This window comes from Gadus chalcogrammus, chromosome 1, assembly GCF_026213295.1.
Source record: "Gadus chalcogrammus isolate NIFS_2021 chromosome 1, NIFS_Gcha_1.0, whole genome shotgun sequence".
NCBI classification, from domain to species: domain Eukaryota; kingdom Metazoa; phylum Chordata; class Actinopteri; order Gadiformes; family Gadidae; genus Gadus; species Gadus chalcogrammus.
Genome location: NC_079412.1, coordinates 27,192,838 through 27,214,941, shown reverse-complemented (window position 1 = coordinate 27,214,941; position 22,104 = coordinate 27,192,838). Strand labels below are relative to the sequence as shown.

The following is a 22,104-nucleotide window of genomic DNA, read 5'->3' as shown; positions in this document are numbered from 1 at the left end:
ATACAAATTTATAAAAAATTATTTGATTACATTTTTTTTAATGCATTTTTCGATCCGCAGGTTGTATGCTAGTTAACCATTAATCTGAATACCCTAGGGATAAAACAATTAATAAGTCAGAGTCCGAGAACACTTTACGTCAACCCTTAGGTGGAGGTTACGGTAGCCATCGTCAAAATGGCCTAGCCTAACATGGGATAACCAAATGATCCTTCTTTAATATTCTGATATACAAGCACTATTCCAATACTTTGATAGGACGATGACTTGTGTCGTCCAGTATGAGAAACGGCTAGACCGACAGAGATCGACCGACTTTGAAACAACAATTATTATGGTTGTAATAATAATCTGATTTATCAAAAAAACTGGTGGCACTCCCAGTATATGTTGCTCGCTTCTAAATAAGAGGTTGTGGAAAGCCGAAGGGGTTAATTGTTTCAGAAGGGTTTGAATAATGGACGTATTTTGTAAATGTATTTCAATGTTTTTAAACTAAGCAAAGAGATCCCAAAGAACGCCACCTACTAATAATGATGGGCTTATAAACATGAACAGAACAGGTTTCACAGGCTCAAATTCAGGCAGGGAAAGATGAGCACTATGAATAAAATCTTTAAAAATTAAATCAGAATATTCAAATATTCGGTGGGGAAAACCAAAAGTTTATCCAAGCTTGAATTATTTATTCGAACCAGCCCTATGAGGGATCATTCTAACCCGATGTGTTTTCAATAGAAAAGTACTTCTTCTCCTCTGGGCTTTCAAAATTGCCTTCCTCAATTCAGTGAAACATTTCTGTTGATCACGCACAACTCTTGTTTCTAAAGAGAAATGAATGCGATGTGAATTCCTCCCCAGAGCCCAAAGCCCCCATCCCTCTACTGTAATTATTGAGCTGTCATGGTTGGTTGTAAATCCTGCAGAAACAAATAGGTGTGTGTGTGTGTGTGTGTGTGTTAGGGCCAGGAGGGTCATCACCAGTTATGCATGTAAATGTAATTGGCAAATATGACACTTGTTTGCAAGCTTAACATTGTAGGACAGCACACAGACCAAATTAGATCAGCTGACATGTTGCATTATGAGGACTGGCGCCTTATGTGGACTTTAAAAGACGGCTCTTTATTTAGCATGAAGCCCTGTTTTCAAACGGAAGAAACAAGAACCCTTTGTTTCTTCAGTTTGAATAATAGTGGTGAAGGGTCATACACGCCGTCGTTTGGATTAATTGTGCCCCTAAGCAGTCTTTGCTCTTGCAGGATAATGGGTCATAAAACATGGTTTATGAACATGCCAATAACACCATTCAGGGGCTACCCTGGTGCCCCGAACCTCCCCTCCAAGAGCCAGGGCAGGTGCGTCAGCTTTTGAACTGTGAAGGACCGATGGTTGGATGTTGAGTCTCCATGTTAAACCCTCCCCTCTAAATAAGCATAGTCATTAGACACTTTGGGTCCCTCTGAATATATTGACTGCTCATTTTTGCAAATCTCTCATCTCCCAGTGTCCAATCACAATCATCTCCCAGCTGAAATAATTGAATTGCCTCTGTTTATCACTTGGCCCACCGCCCTTGCTGTTATTATGCTTTGTTTCTGTCGGGGTTGCCCTCTGTTAAAGGTTGTTTTCCGCAAATGAAGTGCATACAGCCATGGCTAATCATTTTCATTCAAGACGAATGAAGTCACAAAATGAAACGTCAATAATGTCTGTGAAGTCGTGTGTGTGCGTGCGTGTTTGCGGGTATAAAACGAGTTAGGCCAGTCTGTCAGCAATGAGTGAGGACCATGCATCTTCCTTTTACCAAGAGGTCAGGGGTCAACAACAGCCGCTTAAGGGAGGAATCACCGGGTCACTGCCGTGTCGCTTTTTAATGAGCTTCAGGACAGCTGTCTCAGTCCGCCCATCTGCATCCATAGAGGTGTACTGTACGACAGGAGACTCCCTTTGTGTTGGCGCGTGTGTGCGTCCATAAATCCTGTAGACACATCTAATGTCAGCTGATGTTGTCCTCTTCTAATGTTGACAAGAAAACACACGCATACAAATTTGACACACTGACATACATCTCACTGTCATTGGGCTGTCCCTGGCCCTTTCAGGCCAATCAGCGATTCTTTTTCACGGTGTAGTAGAACCACCTAACCCGCACCAGCTGTGAACACAGACTGACGCACACATGCTCCCGATCTCAAACACACACACACACACAAACAGTTCCTGCAGAGGGTCTCTTGGCCAATGGGGCGCTGTGTCTGGCCAGTTGGCCCAGTCCGTTAACAGGCCGTTTTCCAATCAGCACATTCCTCCTTTTCTACACAGACACAGGGAGAAGGTTTTGGCTTCACTCACCGCAGGGTGGAGTAAGGCTCATATCCTGTCCCCCTGACCTCCCACTTTACTTACACACACTCTATTTATTCAAATCGACACACACACACACACACACACACACACACACACACACACACACACACACACACACACACACACACACACACACACACACACACACACACACACACACACACACACACACACACACACACACACTATTTGCCTGGGCTGGTGCAAAAGCACTCCCCCTCAAAACAACACAAGACCAAGCCCTCTCAAAGCCCACATCTTGCTCTGTTGTTTTCAAGTAGCTGCCACAGCTGGCCCTCTGTCACTGACACTCATGTTGTATTCTGTATCCTAGAGCCCGACCCACGCGGTCTGACCACTGACCACTGCCGGCCTCTGTGCCACTCTGTGTCTGTTGTCACGTCCCGACGCGTACAGAGAACCTCTGTCTGCGTCAATGATATCTCCTACCTCTACCACCACCAACGCTCACCCCCCCCTCCTTGGCCTTCTCCATTTTCCATCCCTCATTCCTCTCTAACTCTCCTTGCATCATTCCAAGGGGCCATGGTGCTGTGAAGTGCCTGGAAGAACGCAGCAGTACAATGACAATGGGGCTACAGTGTTCCGTGTGTGTGTGTGTGTGTGTGTATGTGTGTGTGTTCGGCCACTTCTCATGTGCTTGCTTATGTGTTCCTCTGGTCTTTGGCAGACAAACAGACGGCCGGACAGATGGACACAAACGGACAATCAGAAACAGACACACGGGTCATCATACACAGACAGACAGACAGACAGGCTGTCATAGTCAGATGGTGTGAACGACAGACAGGCTGTTGTAAGCTGAACCACAGACGGACAGACAGACAGATAGGCTGTCTTGGACACGCTGACTCTAGCAGGGGTTATTTTCTGGCACTCCAGGATAGCCAGGTTCTCAGGCCTGTGTGTAGCCGGGCATGAACTCTGCTGAATGCTGCCTGTCCTCCCCACTAGATAATAACAAAGCAGTTTCCCCATCGCTCACAGTCTATCTCTCTCACAGTCCATCTCTCCAGCTCTCCCTAACAAACACTATCGGCCCCCTGCTTAGTCTCACTCTCTTACTTTGAATTTCCTCTGTTCTATTTGCCTACTCTGTTTTTTGTCTTGTTCTACCCCATTAGGCTGGCTCATTATTTCATTATCCTCACTGGAACTTTGTTTCTTTTTCAATCAGTTGCACGACTTCAGTCCAAGCGTATGTCTGACTGTGTGTGTGTCTGTGTGGTTAGATTTAGATTGGCATATTGTTGAGACTTGTGCCCAAGGCCTCGTTCCAATAGCCTCTAGAATGCACCTGAATCGAGGAAACCTGCCATTGATTCCCAACTCTGGCTCTCTTACACAATCACACCTATTTGACAATCCTATCTCCTTCTGATTTTTGTGCTATTGTTGTTTTCACACGTGCATCTCAAGACACCACCGTCTCTTTATCTGTCTGTCTATCTCGCTTTCTCGTTCTCTTGTTTCCTTCTCCTCGCTCGCTCGCACGCTGACTTGCTGTCTGTCTTTACTTGTATCTAGGGGCCGGTGGCAGGGAGAAAGCAGTGCGGGGGGGGGGGGGGGGGGGGCTCAACAGTAGTGCAGGGATATCCCTGGGGCCTACAGGAAGACGTTTTAAAGATGGATGCACAAAAATGGGGCAGGCAGGGACAACTGGAGAGGGAGAGAACATGGGTTGTCTGTGTGTGTACTGTCGGCAGATCCGTATTACGGTATTTATTTGGGTAAATTCACTTTGCTCTGCTGTGTGTACCCTTTTCCACACCAACACCATTCCCTGCTTGTGTATTTGCATTTCAGCAGACTTTCCTCGTTTGCCCCTCTCTGGCCAGTCCAAGGACAAACTACCCCCCCCCCCCCCCCCCCCCCCCCCCCCCCCGCCCCCGCCAGGTCTCTCCCCTCCCCCCATCAACCCCATCACCCCTGCCAGCGTCACCCCTTCCTAGGCAGGCAGGGTTCCCATGTCAACCGGCGTGTCATGGCTTCCTCCAGGGTTCTGGTGACTGCCCCACAGCTGTTCTCGGGCGACCTGCTATCTCCCCACTATTGTTTTCCACCAGCTTGAGTGTCAGTGCCAGTACAGTAATCGTGTTTTCGGGGTGTGTGTGTCTGTGTGTCTGTGTCTGTGTCCTTGCTTCGTGTCATGTTGTCCGCTACAGCTTATGCTCAGTAAAACAATGGTCTAATCAACTGCCTGTGTGGGGGGGGGGGGATTAAACCACCGATCGCAATTAAACAGACTCTGGCCAAAGAGGATTATTATAACTCAACCCCCTGGAAATGTGCTAGCCGAAGGAGTGTGTGTGTGTCATTTTGGTTCTGTGCAACAACTGTCTGCCTGGGTTAATTTATATGAGTACGTGTGTTTGCTCATATACACACGCACACACTGTTTGTGAGTTTGTTGCTCGGACTGACCAAATAGTGCGGTTTTGTCTTCTTTCTTAGGTGACATCACCCAGAAGGGATATGAGAAGAAGAGATCCAGACTACTGACCCCCTACATCCCTCACATAACAAGTAAGCCTCACTCCCTCCCCAGAGTCATCTTCCCCTCCCTACACTGTCCAGCTGTATTCTTTGTGTTAAGTTTTGTTGAGATAAATCTGGTGGTGTAAATAGATATTGGCATCATTGTATTGTTTCACGGGAGTCTAAAAATCATGATTGTTCATTACTGAAACATTAGATATTTTTACAAAGTTAAAAACTGATTGTGTTGTATCAGAAACATTTTGTAGCTAAACGGTAGGGCTGTTACTTTTCCCAATGGCTTGGGTCTGCCATCTTGTGGCAGAGATGTGCATTAGATTTATGTTTCTACTTATTGCCTCAAGGATAAATCATGGCTCATTATCTGTGACTATGTTTTTCCACCCTAGTGCTAGCGCCGCCTTTTAATAATGAATCTCTATTTATTTTGCAAAAAAAATATTCTTTGCATATATATATATATATATATATCTCTACTGATCAATCATTGGACTATCGGGGCTTTTATTTCTTTAATGAACATGGTTGAGGGATTTCGTCTATGATGGCTTGTTCTTCTGGCCGGAGCTGGTATTTGGGAGGCTTAAAGCTGAATGATCACCTCCTATCCTTTGGTCAGTCTCCATGGGCCTCCACGACCTTCATCTGTGCAGGATTCAGCTAGACCTCCTTTCACTTCTGATAGTTGGCAAAAAGCATGCCTCCTAGAATCTAGGGCACATTCTAAAGACTTTGTCTTACAGCTCTTTAACTCTTCTTCAGCTCTTTGTGTGTTACATTTGTCATTATACTTTGTTTTTCTCTTATTTTCCCTTACTATTTAGTCGACACAAAATGAATGCATTTACTTTATAAGCATTTTTGGAATCAGTCTGTGAACATGTCATGAAAACAAAAAAGTTTTGAAGTATAATCTGATTAGAAGCTGCAATGGGTGCACTGCAAATGTTTTGTTTTGATTTTAATTGGGCACCAAATATATGTTGACATCGAACCACTGACTCAGTCTACTGTGATTGAGTTTGACAAGTGTAGCAGGACTGCAGATATATTCCATTCTCACATTTCACAACGAGGTTCCGCATTATTTTTCCCAGCTATGTTTATCTTACCAAGAAGTATCTTTCCAACCAGCAACTGCTACTAACTAGCAAGCTATATGTTCAATAAGCTATGCTAGCCTTGAATCGCATGCACAAAGTTGATTGACAGCCGGGGGTTGTGCTCTTTCTCTGGATTACTCTGATTCGTTGGAGTGGGCCTTGCTGGTCAATGAAACTCATTTTCAATACAGTTTGTCAGTGTATCTAAGAAATGTTTTGGTGCAAAATTCTAATTCTGTCACATTTCTTCAGCTTTAATGAGATTTGTTTGTATTAGGATTTAAACCAGAAGATGTACAATACCTGTCATGAATCAACACATAACAAATTGGCGCTCAAAGGGAAACAAACTTTAATGTACTTGAACCTACTCCATTACAGTAGCATTGGCGATGTGTCCCTGCTATGAGCAGCATGTTCAGTTTCTCTCTGTGGCTCCCAAGGTGTAGAGCTGTCTCTGCCTGATGTGCAGCTCACCCCGGGGCACAGTGCAGAGCCCAGCCCCAGTCCGGAGGCCCCGGGGCCCTCTACCTCCTCGGCTCCCAGGAGCCACCGTGGTCACCGCAGTGGAGGGACCAGGGACGACCGCTACAGATCAGGTACTGCAACGCACACCTACCGATACACCTTCAGAACCTAATGCATATCAAAATGCACTCGCCCAGTATGAACAGACACACACAGGAACACACACACGCACATACATAAACATTTGCTTTTTCTTCTTTTTCTTACAGACATCCACACAGAATTGGTGCAGGCAGCACTGGCCAAGCACAAAGAAGAGAAAATGGGGCTGCCCATGCCTACCAAGAGACGCTCTGCCTTTGTCCAGTCTCCTGTGGAAAACTGCACACCGCCAGGTACACCTCATTGGGTTTTTAAATGTATGAATGTGTCACCTATCCTGATGTCAGAGAACAATGTGGATATTTGCATGCTTCCGGGGGACATAACCATCCATTTTTCAGTTGAGGCAGTTGTTTAAAAAAGCAAACGATCATATTTTCCTTATCTTGTATTAAAAGAGGAGCTTTCTCCGTCTTTTGAGAAGTGGTTATTTTCACACACCTGTGATTGACAGGCAAGATGGGTTTCCCGAACCAATCACGTAAGCCATCCCCTGATTGGTCAGAAATCAGCCGGGCGTGGTCTACAATCAGGATTCAGAGCTAACGAAACGCTAAGACCCGGCGGCTGGCTATGCCGTTTTCTAACTCATCTTACTCAAATAACCGCTCCTAAATCTAACCGACGGCACCTTTTCAAACGGGTGCAGGGCCTTCCAGAAACATCCGGCGCTTTCCCACAGAGCCCCACCCTGACAGCACCACCCCCTCTGCTCTCCCCCCCCCCACCAGACACGTCCTCGGCGTCGGAGGACGAGGGCTCGCTGCGGCGGCAGGCAGCTCTGAGCGTGGCGCTGGCCCAGAGCCTGCAGAGCCCCGACTACTGGATCAATCGCTCCCTCCAGGGCTCCTCCACCTCCTCCTCCGCCTCCTCCACCCTCTCCCACGGCGAGCCCAAGATCCAGCCCCAGCCCCAACCCTCCACCGCCATCGTCGACGTCCTGGCCCACCTGCGGATAGGTACCCCCCCCCCCCCCGCCCCCGAGACATGCTGCTCGTTGGACGTGCTTCATAGGCTCGTATCGTATGCACAATGGGCTACTTTACTGTGCTAACAATTTAAGCGATAGTTCTTGATGCTTCAAATGCTAAATATGCTGTTTTTTGTTGCTCAACTCTCTCCGCTAATCTTTTTTTTAAATTCCTATTGCTGTTCCGTACTTACTTTCTCCTGTGACTTTAATTTACCGTCTGGGATTGATAAAGCATATCTCATCTTTAATCATATCGTTAAATACGCTTCCTTAGTTACAGCATCATTGGTCTTCTGGAGAGCCCAGTCAATGTTGAACATGGTTCCCTGTTCCCTCTCCCCCAGAGAACAGTGTTCCTCCAGATGTTACGTCTTCCAGCTCCAGGCTGGACCTGCCCCCTGCTGTCAAGGGCATGAGCCGGGGACAGAGTCGCTGCAGCATGCTGGATAACACAGCTGATGGTACACACACTCACCTACACCCACACACTGGCGTACACATGCTGACACCTGCCATACACCTACAGAATACTAATGATAACAAGTTACATTTATATAGCGCATTTCTCAAACCCAAGGTTGCATACACTGTTCCATCAACTATCTAAATTTCCACATTTTACTTACTTACTATCGAATGGGTTTTATTTGTGGACTAAAAGCCCCAGTCATCTTCATTTGTGAGGATGCCAAACTCCTTAAGTAATCAGTAGTCTGGAGTCTGCACAAAATTGTCATTCATAAATGGATATTGTTGTGGTCCATCCAAGTTCAAGTACGGTCCAAAATCTTTAAGTTAAAAGCATTAATGGATGGGGGTAATGCAGTTTCGTCTGACAGTCGATCCCTCCTGCTCTGAAACAACCACCACCACTAAACATGATGACTTTTCACTGTGGGTTTAAGAAACACAGATGTTGAAGCAAAATGCACATTGCCAATACCAAGTCTTACACCCTGAAATGATTGGTTGGTATCAAGCCAACGATGCAGAGCATCAGCATGATCCTTTTCCTTTACTTTACTTTTTGTACAATTTAGTTTTGGTTCCTTCGAATACAATAACTAGTACATAATGTCAATATGTTCTCATGTGCGTATCTATTCATCCTGTTTTGTTTGTACGTTTTGGAGCGTTTTTGACAGCATTGTGGTGTAATTCTGTTCAGAGGTGTGTTCTGCTCATGTCCATTGGATCTCAACACTATCCTCATTCCAGGCTACTGTGTGGTTGATGCTGCTAACGGATGTTTTTGTTCTTTTTTTGGGTACCATTAATCCTACCCCCCTGTTCATTTAATAAAAAAGGAAAGCGAAAAGGTAATACCAACCATCAAACGGGCATAGGGCAGGGGATGCCGACCGCATCCTGTCAAGCTTCCCTTTCTTTCCCACTGTTCCCATCTGTGTGCGCCCTCGTGCCTTGTGTGTCTGTCCTGTGTCCTTGCTGTAGATGTGTTGCGCTCCCTCTAGCTCTCTGGTCTCCGTCTGTGCCACGCTGCAAACTCTCAACTGTCCATGCCTCTTCCAAAGTCGTAGCAAACCCTTTCCAATCCTTTCTGCTAGTGATTGTGTTCCTGAACCTGTGTGTGTGTGTGTGTGTGTGTGTGTGCCTGCGTGCGGGTGTAGTGACTTAAATATGGATGTTACCGCTGTTTGTTTAGGCGTGCCAGTCAACAGCAGGGTGTCCACTAAGATCCAGCAGCTGTTGAACACCCTCAAGCGGCCGAAGAGACCCCCACTCAGCGAGTTCTTCCTCGACGACTCGGAGGAGATTGTAGAAGGTATGAAGTGTGTGTTTGTGTGCTCTATCTTTGGGGAAAATATCTACTCATACTACGTCTTTTTTACATACAAATGCCTGTATGCATACTTCCTTCCCCTCACTTTGATTTTAGACTGAGCTATACTATAATCTGTCTAAATAATATAATATGAGATAGTTAAGTTTTAAACTATACTCGACTACAGTTAACGACTATGTTGTGTAGAGGGGGTATTTTCTCACAGGCTTTCTGATCCCGCTTCTCTTTATCCTCTCTGCTGTCTGGTGGTCCAGTGCAACAGCCAGACCCCAACACCCCCAAGCCGGAGGGCCGTCAGATCATCCCGGTGAAGGGCGAGCCCCTCGGAGTGGTCAGCAACTGGCCCCCAGCCCTCCAGGCTTCCCTGGCACGCTGGGGGGCCACGCAGGCCAAGAGCCCCGCACTCAGCGTCCTGGACATCACCGGCAAGCCCCTCTACACCCTGACTTATGGTGAGCCGCACCGCCACTCTGACGCACTGTTGTTTGAGTACTGTTTGTTTAAAACAATTGTAATCTTTTAGTCATTCGTTAGACAAAGCTTTTGGTTGTTTAGTAACAGAATCTGTCTCACTTCCCCTTCCAGCCTACAGCAGCTTGAAGAAAATGTATTTTTTTTTATTTCCCAATGGCTTAATTTGAGAGCAATTGCTCATGATTACTTTTCTAAAGTTGTTAGTAAAGTCAAATTAAATCAATGTGCTCCTTTTTGAATCGCATAGCAATGACTAAAGCGGTGACCAATGCTCTTGAATTTGTCCCTTAGGTAAACTATGGAGTCGCAGTCTAAAGCTGGCCTACACACTGCTGAACAAGCTGGGCACCAAGGCAGAGCCCGTCCTCAAACCTGGAGACCGGGTAAGAGTCAGGGTCCAACCCAGGGGGGGGGGGGGGGGGGGGGGGGGGTGTGGGGGTGGGTGTGTGGGGGGGGGGGTGTGTGTGTGTGTGTGTGGTTTTTTGGAAACGTGCTTTGATAGCCCTAGTGTGAGCTGATTTCTCAACGGAATCAGGAAAAATGCTGGTGGGCCTTAACCACAATGAGAATTGATGTGCTTTTCTCCTAGGTGGCGCTGGTGTACCCCAACAGTGACCCAGGGATGCTCTGGGTGGCATTCTACGGCTGCCTGCTGGCCGAGGTCATCCCTGTACCCATTGAGGTTCCACTGTCACGACAGGTACATGGTTCACACCACAGACACCACTGAGTGGCATGAAGATCGGAGATGTATACTTTATAAAGTTTTAAGTCATTGGGCTTTAGGCACGACGTTAATGTCAACTCACTTTGTCCGCTTGCATGAACCCTTTGTCAGATAGCAGATTAATCTGTATTTCTTTTATCTAACAGTACCTCAAAAGCACTTTTAATCAATCTCTTCTATTTGCGAATAACTGCCTACATAACCCTCATAACAAAGACATTCATCATACTGCGGTTGGGATATGGATTGTAATAGTTTATCCATCTGTCTGTCTCTCCCTCTCTGTCGCCAGTAGGACTCGGGCAGCCAGCAGATTGGCTTCCTGCTGGGCAGCTGTGGGGTGGGCCTGGCACTGACCAGCGAGGTGTGTCTCAAGGGACTCCCCAAGACCCCCAACGGAGAGATCATGCAGTTTAAAGGTCAGCAAGTTCAGGCAGAGTCATCTCCCCCCGGCACACACACACACACACACACACACACACACACACACACACACACACACACACACACACACACACACACACACACACACACACACACACACACACACACACACACACACACACACACACACACACACACACACACACACACACAAAATACTGAGCGCACCCTCATCATGATTCATTGGGACTCATTAGAGCGACTTAAGAAGGGAAAATGCTTTGTGTATCTTGGCTGGTTTACCTGCCTGTGGGGGTGGGTGGGTGGGTGAATCAATGAGCCGGCTGTAGAATTGCATTAGTGATGGCTCAGCGGTTAGTTTTTTCAAGGTGATATCACACTGGTATTCCCATGTTAGAAATATTCCTGTTTCATCATTTATCGCCTGTGTATTGAAATGATGCGTCAGAGGCGTATGCATCTCCCATGTTGTGTCTGACACTTGTTGGTTGTTTGTGTTGTTGTGTTCAGGATGGCCCAGGATGAAGTGGGTGGTGACGGACACAAAGTACCTGACCAAGCCCTCCAAGGACTGGCAGCCCCACATCCCTACTGCCAACACAGACACTGCCTACATAGAGGTGAGGGCTCCTTCATGTGTTATGTTCTGTAGCAGTGTGATACTGTGAAGCCCTTTCAGATTGGAACAGGGCTGTACAAGTGCAATTTACCCGGCTGGACTTTCATTAATTACTAATTGACGTCTCAAATGCCAATATTCCCAACATGTCAAGGGCCGCTCTTCTAGGATGGTTAAGGGTGACTCTGACCTTCTCTCCAGTCGAATGTATCTCTGACTCTCTCATCATCCCTCTTTCAGTACAAGGCCACGAAGGAGGGTACTGTGATGGGTGTGGCTGTCTCCAAGATCTCCATGCTGACCCACTGCCAGGCACTCACACAAGCCTGTAACTACTGCGAGGGTAAGGCCTCTCTGAGATCATGAGGACCCAGCAATAGAGAGCTACCCATATACAGCATTTACCGTAGACAGTTTATTTGAACAGATCACACGGGGTACAATGTAAATACAAAGGCAACTCGGGATGACACATTACAAGGACTCTGCCCTGAGATGTGCGGGACGGACATGTTCTCCTACAGTTTAAGAGCAGCTATCAATTCAATAATGGATCCCTTCTCATCTCCTGGAGCTCTACTGCAAGATGGCTGTTGCCATAGAGTTTTGTCCTCCTTATTTATTTATCCCTCTACCTATCCCTCCCCCTCACTTGGCTCTTACGGTAGTTCTTCGTGAACCAATGTTAGATTAGCCTCCTCTCGTCTTGGCGAAGATCAGCTAAGCTTCACAGTAGCAGCTAAGCAGCAGGGACACATTTAGAATATCATTCAACCGACTTTGGCAAATTAAGTAGAATGCACTCAAGGCAGGTTCATCAATTAATATCTATCGATTAGTATTAATGGTGTCCTTCCTCAGGGGAAACACTGGTCAACGTCTTGGACTGCAAGAAGGACATGGGCCTGTGGCATGGGGTCTTAACCGTGAGTCTTGATATACCGGTTCAACTGAGCTGCACTTCATGTGTTATAGTTTAATGTCTGGGTGGTGTGTTGCAGTGCACATTTGACCAGCGGTGTCTGTTTGATTTGCAGAGTGTCATGAACAGAATCCACACCATCTCTGTGCCCTACGCTGTCATGAAGGCCTGCCCCATGTCCTGGGTCCAAAGAGTTCACATCCACAAAGGTAGGACTCTATTCCAAGCTCTCTCTCTCACTCTCGCTCTCTCCTACAAAAGTTTGTACATTTTTGCAAGAGTGCTTGACATAAAATCTAGTTAAAATATTTATTTGTACAAGAAGTATTGTAAAATGCACAATAATACAATACAATTGTATTATTATACAATAACAATGGGTATCCACACATACTCTGTGAATACCTAATAAACCAGTGGCCAGTACCACTCATTAATGCACTTTTCCCTTGGTCTCCCTGCAGCACGTGTGGCCTTGGTGAAGTGCAGAGACCTCCACTGGGCCATGATGGCCCACCGGGAGCAGAAGGACACCAACCTCTCCTCCATACGCATGCTCATCGTGGCTGACGGAGCCAACCCCTGTGAGTCCTCTGACGCACGCATACACATACGCCCATGGGCTCACACAGACACACGCCCATTGAGACAAACACGCACGCACACACTCCCACGCCAATAGCCACACACACACCCCCATAGACACACATAGGTCCATGGGCACAAACACAGACACACACACAACCCCTTCGGCACACACATCATTATGCCCGATACAAGACCTGTGTGCTATTTTTTACTGCCCTTTGAGGAGTTTAGTTCTGTTTACCTTATTTTAATTGGCAGGTAAGGTGATGCGAAAGACAGCATATGCTAATCCCATGGAAATGATGTTCCAAGTTAAAAAGGTTCCAAGTTGGACCGCTTTCAAATAGATCTAATTTAATGTGGATCGGTGCAACTGGATAACATTCACTGCGGCAACACGATTGAGAAATGTAACCATAAAAAATAATGATGCTGCAACTGATCCATTATGAGAGTGCAACTAAGGTGTTTGGTGCAACGAGATGTTCTGGATGACTCATGCCTCACTATGTTGTTTTAAAGAGTTCCCTCGTGTGTTGTTGTATGACCAGGGTCTGTGTCGTCGTGCGACGCCTTCCTGAACGTGTTCCAGGCTCACGGTCTGAAGCCAGAGGTCATCTGTCCATGTGCCTCCTCCGCTGAGGCCCTGACCGTGGCCATACGCCGGTAGGTCTTCTGTGCACCGCTAATGGGAGCTTCTCATCCAATACCGTGCGGTACTAATCGCCCATCATGTAAAGCATGATTGGGTTCATACCCAGGCAGTCCTCGATTGCTTCAGTATTTCTTTACTACTTCAGTCATTTAGGACAGACTGTATCCCTCACGTGGTAATGGCTGCATGTCATTAAGGAGCTAGATTGAGATACATGTGATTAAAGGGTTAGACATATCTCTCAAGGATGCCTAGAGAGGTATGCATCGGGCGTTGAGGATCGAAGCCGGTACCTTTTTGGTTGGTCAAGCTCCCAGCCTAGCCACTGCATCTTCATTAATCAACCGCTCCTTAACCAAATCGGTTGAGAACCGATTCTCATCTTGGATAAAGTGGGGCACTGTCCTGTCCTGTGTGTCGTTTATTCACGTCTCTTCTCCGCGCTCTCCAGACCCGGGGCCCGTGGGGCCCCCCTACCAGCCAGGGCCATCCTCTCCATGGCTGGGCTGAGCCACAGCGTCATCAGGGTCAACACGGAAGACAAGAACTCTGCCCTCACCGTGCAGGATGTGGGCCACGTCATGCCTGGTGGTAAGCCCCACACACATGCACCCCCGCTTGTTTCCTCCATCAATTTGATCGAGATGGGCTTTCTTCCTGTCTTCCTGTTCGTTTTACCTTACTCTAATTTAAGTGTGTGTGTGTGTGTGTGTGTGTGTGTGTGTGTGTGTGTGTGTGTGTGTGTGTGTGTGTGTGTGTGTGTGTGTGTGTGTGTGTGTGTGTGTGTGTGTGTGTGTGTGTGTGTTAGCTCTCATGTGTATCGTGAAACCGGACGGGCCTCCCCAGCTGTGTAAGACAGACGAGATCGGGGAGATCGTGCTCAACTCCCGGGCTGGGGGAACCATGTACTACGGCCTGCCGGGAGTCACCAAGAACACCTTTGAGGTCGGTACACGCCAGCAAAGGCTCTTTCATAAAGGTGCACACAACAATCCAACTGAAAACACCCGATATAGCATTTATTATTTAAAGTCTTTTGCTGCTGAGTCTCAGCACATAGAGCAGCTAACCTCAGGTAATATTTCTGCTGTAAGAAAAAATAGATTCCAGGAAACATAAAGTGGATCAAAATATTGTAATCGTCCTCCAGATATAGCCAGCTAACATTTACTGGTTTTAGTCCCATATCCACCTGGATCTGTGCAAACACACTTCATAAAGGCTGAGTTTGCCTCAGTTATGTAACTGTTTTTCTCCATGCTTTGTATGGTCACGACACATCCAATATTATTATATTATACCCTCATTATCATGTTACACCGACACTAACCCAGGGGACAGAATGCGTCCAAGCTATGTCCAACCATGGCAAACAAAATATATCAATCATCTAGGAAACGGTGTGTTGCTGTGTTTCTGTCGTTAAGGTGATCCCTGTGAACCAGGCTGGTGCGCCTATTGGAGAAATTGCCTTCACTCGTACAGGCCTGCTTGGCTTCGTAGGACCGGTAAGGACACGCTCACTCACTCGCACACTCGGTCGCACACTAACTCACTCTCACACTCACTTCATTACTCACTCGATCACTCACTCACCCAACCCTCTGTGTGTTCCCCTCATCCGCCTCAGGGCAGCCTGGTGTTTGTGGTTGGGAAGATCGAGGGGCTGCTGTCTGTGAGCGGGCGTCGGCACAACGCTGATGACCTGGTTGCCACGGCGCTGGCGGTGGAGCCGGTCAAAACCGTTTACAGAGGAAGGTGGGTCGCTAGGGCAGGACTGCGTTGCGTCGTGTGCCACGAAATGGATGTAAACGTGACCAGCAAACGTCAATTTGCGTTATTGAGTATGCCCAGATACGCCAGAAGATTTAAATTCCTTTCACATTGAACATGGTTGTCCATTGTGATTTTTTTTGTCCAAGTTATAAAAAAATTATAAAATATAATTGTCTTGCGAAGTTGAAAGATATTGGATATTCAACAGATATCCAAGCTCTGAATTTCGCACTCACTTCCTAACCTCAGAGGGAGAGTGTTTACTTCGCTGTGGCAACTCTGACAACTTTTATGTTGAAAATATATTAAAACTCATAAGCCTCTCCCATGCCTTCAGCTCTAACCGTAAATGTTCTGGCCGTTTACCAGGTTGTGGTCTTGTTTAAACAGAGATTTGTGATCCCAGAAAGGTTAATCCAGCAATTTTTCCGGGATTAGACCTGGCTAATTCCCAGCATAAGACCCATTTGGAGTGTAGATGGAGGTCATGAAATGCAAGGCCAGAGTTTTACACTTACAGTTTAAACTGTAAAGGATGTATTTCTGTCTTGGCAGTGTGTGCTCGGTTGTGTGTGTGTCTATGTCCATGTCTTGATTGTGTTGTCACTGTGTGACATGCAGGATTGCGGTGTTCTCCGTGACGGCGTTCTACGATGAGAGGATTGTGGTCGTGGCGGAGCAGAGACCCGATGCCAGCGAGGAGGATAGCTTCCAGTGGATGAGCCGAGTGCTGCAGGTCTGGCCCCTCATTCACTACTGAATGCTGTATCCACTTATCACTGGTTGTCCCATATTATTCACAATCACTCTTTGTCATTCACATGCCACACAGACTCTGACTGTGTAGAATATGGTTGTGTGTCAATTGTGGTTTTCCAAGGAGATTTAAAGTAGGATACCTCCGACGGTGTTAAGCATTGGTTTACATTAACTGGTACTGATTTAATGACCTAGATGGTTTCAACTACCGGATCATGAATTCATATATATTTAACTAATTTATTCTAATGTGCAATGTAAAAACACCCATGAGGTTGCTGTGTGGCGTCGCAATGCCTCGGGTACGAGGTATTTATTTAGGTCATTCTTAACCACTTAATCGTCAAATCCCGCCAGCGGGCAAGTTTTAGTTACCCCATCCCTTCCCCCCAACATGCTGGGTCAATTTTCATCATAAGGTTGCGTGATTTGAAAGCTTAGAATCTCAGGAATGTCAACCAATGTCAACCGAAAAATAGAAAACCGAAACGCTGCAATGTTTTTTTGTAGAAAACTGCAATTTAGGCTTCGAATTCCTGGTATTGGTATTGTTGTCTGATTCATTGTATCCACTGTGTTTGCCAGGGTCTCACGATGACGTAGAGCCCTCACACTTGTCTGTAAGACCAATACTTCCTTGTAAACAAGCCTTACAGGCCAATGAGGCGATCACTATCAAAACAGGGCATGTATACTTTTATTGACAGCTACACCAGCAGACAGCTGGTGTGTCGGTGACGGGCCTTAGATACACCTTTCTGACGATATCCAGCATGTCAAACACCTCACGTGTGGGTGAGAAAACAAATGCGCAAGGGGTGTGCATAAATCAGTAGGCTCATCGCCAGAGTGCGAGTGTGGAGCAGGTGGTTGATTTGCACGCTCGTGTGTGGTTTTATTATTTTAAATTTTTGTGGTGGAGTGTGGTTTTATGAACATTTTGAAAGATGGCTCAACGCCTGGAGATGAAAGGAGGGAGGGAAGGATTCATGTTAATAGTTATTTTTGTTTATTTGTACATAGTGATTGTAATTTTACTTATTCTTGTATATTTGTACGTAGTTATTTATAGTATTTTTACTATTTCAGTTTTGGTGTTTATACCATTGCAGTTTGCACTTTTTAAGTAAAAATAATTGCTAAAACACTTTGTTTGAGCTTTATCTTTGTCAAAATTGCATAGGCGGAATAGCTACAAATTTGATTTTTGTGTGTTTATGCCTGTCTCATTACGTATCAGAACATCTGGTATGCTATCTAAATGGTTCACAAGAAAGCCCAGAGGGTAACCTTTCATTTGAAACCAAGATTATGCTTCTACATGTTTGGGTTCATGTGTAGTAAACCTTTTGTTTACAGTATGCATTTTGGGTAGCCAAAGGTCTTTTTTAGGGTCTCCAAAAGGACCCTGACCAAAACAAATGGACATATTATTCAATAAAAGGAGCTGGATACTTTATATTTTATGCTTTGTTGATCTGCTTATACACACAGCATCACAAGACCTAGGGCTAGGTTCCAGTAGTGTTTCCAAGCGATATGTAGTTCCCAGGGTACTACAATCAGCTTGGTTTTAGAGGCGTGTGAAACCCGCTTGAAGGAAAAACAATATTGTAGCCTTCCCAGCACTGCGTCAGTTCTTGATACAGTAAATCTGATAAAGTCATACAATTCTACAGATTCTCAGCATTCCAAAGAGACCAAGCACGTGATTAGCGGTCATACTATGAAGGAGCAGTGCTCTCTAGAGTAGGCACAGTCTAAAACCTAAAAAAATGGCCAGAAATGGTCCGAAGACTAAGTGGTTAAACAGATTGGTAGGTTAGGTTTAACGGTTACATATATCAAGGTTTCACCTGTTACTGTCAAGTAGCCGTGCATAGTGTGACTGAAAATAGACCTGCCACAAAGAAATAGAGATGCTTGATTCCGTGGTCCAGCCTCAGTTGACTGTAGGCCGAGATGGGTTAGGGTTAGTAGCTCTGCTGCTTTGATTCCACATTACGTCCTTGTTACGTCCACGTATTTTGTATGCCATGTATTTTTGGCCATTACATACTGAGCCACCAAGCCACATCCTTTTAAACCTCTCTAAATGTCTGTTTGTTTGTTTGTGGTTGTCGCAGGCCATCGACAGTATCCACCAGGTGGGTCTGTACTGCCTGGCTCTGGTCCCAGCCAACACTCTCCCCAAGACGCCCCTGGGTGGCATCCACATCTGTGAGACCAAGCAGAACTTCCTGGATGGCAACCTGCACCCCTGCAACATCCTCTTGTGCCCCCACACCTGCGTCACCAACCTGCCTAAGCCACGCCAGAAACAGCCAGGTGAGGGCGCTGTTGGGTCACACAGCAGGATCCCGGGGGTCTGTAATGTTGTTGTGTCACTGAGATGGAAAATATAAATGAACAATCATTTTCATTATCCAAAGGAGTTGGTCATCAAGAATTGTGTTTGTGGCTCTTGAGGCAACATGTATGTTGCACCCTTCAAAGGCGAGGGGTGTTCAGATTGTTCTACATAGGCAGGAATCACCAGGACTTGAGGTGAATTAGAAGGACAACCAATGAAATACCACTAAATACAATAATTACACAATCTTTTAAGAGCAATGTATAGAACAACTACAAGATGATCAAATTTATACTTTATGAAATGTTGAGGCACAGTCAGGTGTTGTGCAATATGTGCTGCATATAATAACTGAAGCTTGTTGTCTGTGTCTCTCCTCGATGTAGTGGGCGTCGGTCCGGCCTCCATCATGGTGGGGAACCTGGTGGCGGGGAAGAGGATGGCCCAGGCTGTAGGCAGAGAGCTGGGTGTGGTCGAGGACCAGGATCTCATCAGAAAGGTACCGGCCTCACACAAAACATCAAGCCACGGAGTAGCTGACCCCAGCAGAGTAGGGCTGACAGATACTAGGAACCGTTTTAGGGATCTGCGATTTAGGGATCTGCGATTTAAATCACACTGCATATAAATTGATTTTTTTTGTGCCACATTGTCACAAGGTTGTGGATTCAACATCTGTAATTTGTATTGAAACCTCAATGCAAACACATCGCAATAAATTGTGATGTAAACTGAGAGGACCCAGCTAAGGACGATGTCTGTCAGAAACGATGGATGCAGATATATCATCCTTTGACAATGATTCTGTGATTGTTCTGCCTGTGTTCTCCTTTTGGCCAATGTAGCTCAATATGTGGCCCATAGTGATGGTAAGGTTCTGGCTCGGCAACAATCACTGCTGCTTGTGCTGCTGCTGTCTATCCGGTGTGTGTGTGTGTGGCCCCGGAGACAACTAATGGTCTGAAGCACACGGTGTTAAAGCTGAATGGGCTCCACCAGTTAGATAGACAGTCAAATGGTTGGGTTAACTAGTATCTACAATGTATTGTATAAAGTTACATTTTCCATGCAAGACATGCAGTTGAACTGACGTTTAAATTAATATAAACTAGTTGGTAAATTCTGTTCATTAATACTTCATGATTTTATTATCATAACCCACTCGCATCATCACTACAGCATAAAACATGGAAGAAGCCGATAGACAGTTGGACTATTGCCTCTTTTACAGCTCTATAGGGGATTCCACCAGTCATTATTAATTCAGAAGCCTAAGGGTCATTATGACTGGATAAGCATACCAGTGTTCCTGTTTTTACATGACATGTATTTAGCTGACGCATTTATCCAAAGTGACTCACAATATGTGCACTCAACCATGTAGATACAATCTCTTGAGAAATTGCAAGATTAGTGCTAGTAATAAAATTAATCAAATTAGCAAACCGCTTCAAGTGCTACATTTGGGCCTGTTTGTATGTGCTTTGCTGCATCAGTTCAGCTCTGTTGTGCTGCTCCCGTGTGGCCCCTGGGCAGGGCAGCCGGCCTGCATGGTGTCCTCTACTGTGGGTGTGCCCCCCGGAGTCTCTCTCTCTGTCTAAATAACCAGAGCTTGTGGATGGCACCAAGGTGCAGCTAGTGATCGCTCTGTGTGGATGTGCGTCACACATGTAGTGTTTGTTCTTATTTATATTATGTGCTGTGCAGTAGTGTCACGGACGTGTACTACTACCCTTGGTTATAAACACTGTCTTGTAGTACTGTATGACTATTGTCCTGTCAATCCTTTTTCTGGCTAGTGTTGACTATACGCTTCTTGTGTGATTTCCCACTGGAAGTCGGAAATATATTCTTAAAGGGGGATGAAACCAATGATTTTTCATTATGAAGCCCTTGCAATGTTGTCACCACAGCAATCTTATTGTTGAAAAAAGATCTGAAACGGAATAATAGGAAAGATGATCTTCAGACACTTTCAAATCGGATAAAAAAGAAAACTCCATATAATTGAGTCCTTTTAAATTCATTGGATCACTTTACAGCATTGTGCATTTTCTACTCATCATATCTAAAAGGACCTTTCCACTCATCTCAGCCACCTGCGAGTCATATGAAATAAACGTACCATAGACCCATATATTCATTATGTTTCATCCTCCTTTAACTTACTGGACTAAACATTCATCCCCTAAACGGTCATTAACGGACTCTGACTGCCCTGATTGGTGGATGTTGTGCATGGAGTCTGATTGGTTCTCCTGGTGTTGCCCTCAGCACCAGTTCCTGTCCGAAGCCCTCCAGTGGAGAGCCCAGACCGACCCGGATCATGTCCTCTATGTGCTGCTAAATGCCAAGGTAGAACACACAAGGACACACACGGATACACATGCACACTCACTTATATGTAATTAATTTATGTATTCTTGGCCTTATTGGATATGTGCATTGTTTTTCTATTTTCTGTTTATGACCTTTCCTCTTAACATTCTCCATTCGTCCTCTAGGGGGTAGCAGTGTGCACATCCACCTGTCTCCAGCTTCACAAGAGAGCAGAGAAGATCACCGCTGCCCTGATGGAGAAAGGAGGCCTTAACACGGGAGACAACGTGGTGCTGCTTTATCCCCCAGGTAATCCACACACACGCACACACACGCACAAAACATGTGCACACACACAAAACATGTGCACACACACACTCTGGTTCATTCATCTGTACTGCCAATTCGATTATTGGCATTAGGCACTCATTTCTTTCCTGGTTCCTCTCTTCTCCTTTCTAGGCATTGACCTGATCGCTGCCTTCTATGGCTGTCTCTATGCGGGGGTGGTCCCGGTGACAGTGAGACCCCCCCACCCACAGAACCTGACTGCTACCCTCCCCACCGTCCGTATGATCATCGATGTAAGTGCACCTAGTCCTGCCCAACACTCAAACAAGAGGCTGACTAGAGTGCAAACAGTCCATCTATGTCAGTTATATCAGAACATGCCCTCTTCTCTGACTCTCCCTATGTGCAGAGCCACATAGCAGCCCAGTTCTCCATCTTGTTTCTTGCTGTGTTGTTCACGCTGTATTTTAGTTGTTAGGGTAGAGTTTTATTCGAATAGCATAGCCAATGGGATGAGATTGTGATTCTCCTTTCCCTTTAAATCAAGGTTTCTCTTCCTCTTGCACAACACTCTTCTTGTACTATGTGAAGCATTTCACTGGCTCTGAATGAGGTTAACCAAGCGTGATGCTGTGATACCCAGGTGAGCAAAGCTGCCTGCATCCTCACTACACAGCCCCTCATGAGGATACTCAGGTCCAGGGAGGCCGCTGCCAGCGTCAACATCAAGACCTGGCCCACAATCATAGACACAGGTATGGCCCCTGACTGAACCGGATCCTGTCCTGTAAGGAACCTGGCAGTTAAATATAGTAG

The 22,104-nt window shown here is 46.0% G+C and overlaps 1 protein-coding gene across 2 annotated transcripts in view; it reads left to right on the top strand.

Moving 5' to 3' along the window:
* The window catches only part of dip2ba (disco-interacting protein 2 homolog Ba), a 42,149-nt gene that overhangs the window by 15,120 nt on the left and 4,925 nt on the right, over nt 1-22,104 (top strand). Inside the window, exons 2-29 of one of the 2 annotated variants that reach the window (XM_056599229.1) lie at nt 4,846-4,917; nt 6,437-6,592; nt 6,731-6,856; nt 7,355-7,582; nt 7,941-8,057; nt 8,904-8,915; nt 9,260-9,379; nt 9,655-9,852; nt 10,166-10,257; nt 10,464-10,574; nt 10,897-11,020; nt 11,517-11,626; nt 11,866-11,968; nt 12,487-12,551; nt 12,663-12,756; nt 13,012-13,131; nt 13,687-13,801; nt 14,242-14,381; nt 14,599-14,735; nt 15,218-15,298; nt 15,421-15,548; nt 16,188-16,302; nt 18,452-18,653; nt 19,065-19,177; nt 20,953-21,033; nt 21,183-21,306; nt 21,460-21,581; nt 21,932-22,043. In XM_056599229.1, coding sequence (XP_056455204.1) covers nt 4,846-4,917; nt 6,437-6,592; nt 6,731-6,856; nt 7,355-7,582; nt 7,941-8,057; nt 8,904-8,915; nt 9,260-9,379; nt 9,655-9,852; nt 10,166-10,257; nt 10,464-10,574; nt 10,897-11,020; nt 11,517-11,626; nt 11,866-11,968; nt 12,487-12,551; nt 12,663-12,756; nt 13,012-13,131; nt 13,687-13,801; nt 14,242-14,381; nt 14,599-14,735; nt 15,218-15,298; nt 15,421-15,548; nt 16,188-16,302; nt 18,452-18,653; nt 19,065-19,177; nt 20,953-21,033; nt 21,183-21,306; nt 21,460-21,581; nt 21,932-22,043 — 3,318 coding nt within the window. The remainder of the gene's footprint in view (nt 1-4,845; nt 4,918-6,436; nt 6,593-6,730; nt 6,857-7,354; nt 7,583-7,940; nt 8,058-8,903; nt 8,916-9,259; nt 9,380-9,654; nt 9,853-10,165; nt 10,258-10,463; nt 10,575-10,896; nt 11,021-11,516; nt 11,627-11,865; nt 11,969-12,486; nt 12,552-12,662; nt 12,757-13,011; nt 13,132-13,686; nt 13,802-14,241; nt 14,382-14,598; nt 14,736-15,217; nt 15,299-15,420; nt 15,549-16,187; nt 16,303-18,451; nt 18,654-19,064; nt 19,178-20,952; nt 21,034-21,182; nt 21,307-21,459; nt 21,582-21,931; nt 22,044-22,104) is intronic. The other variant, XM_056599238.1, reaches the window with a different exon arrangement.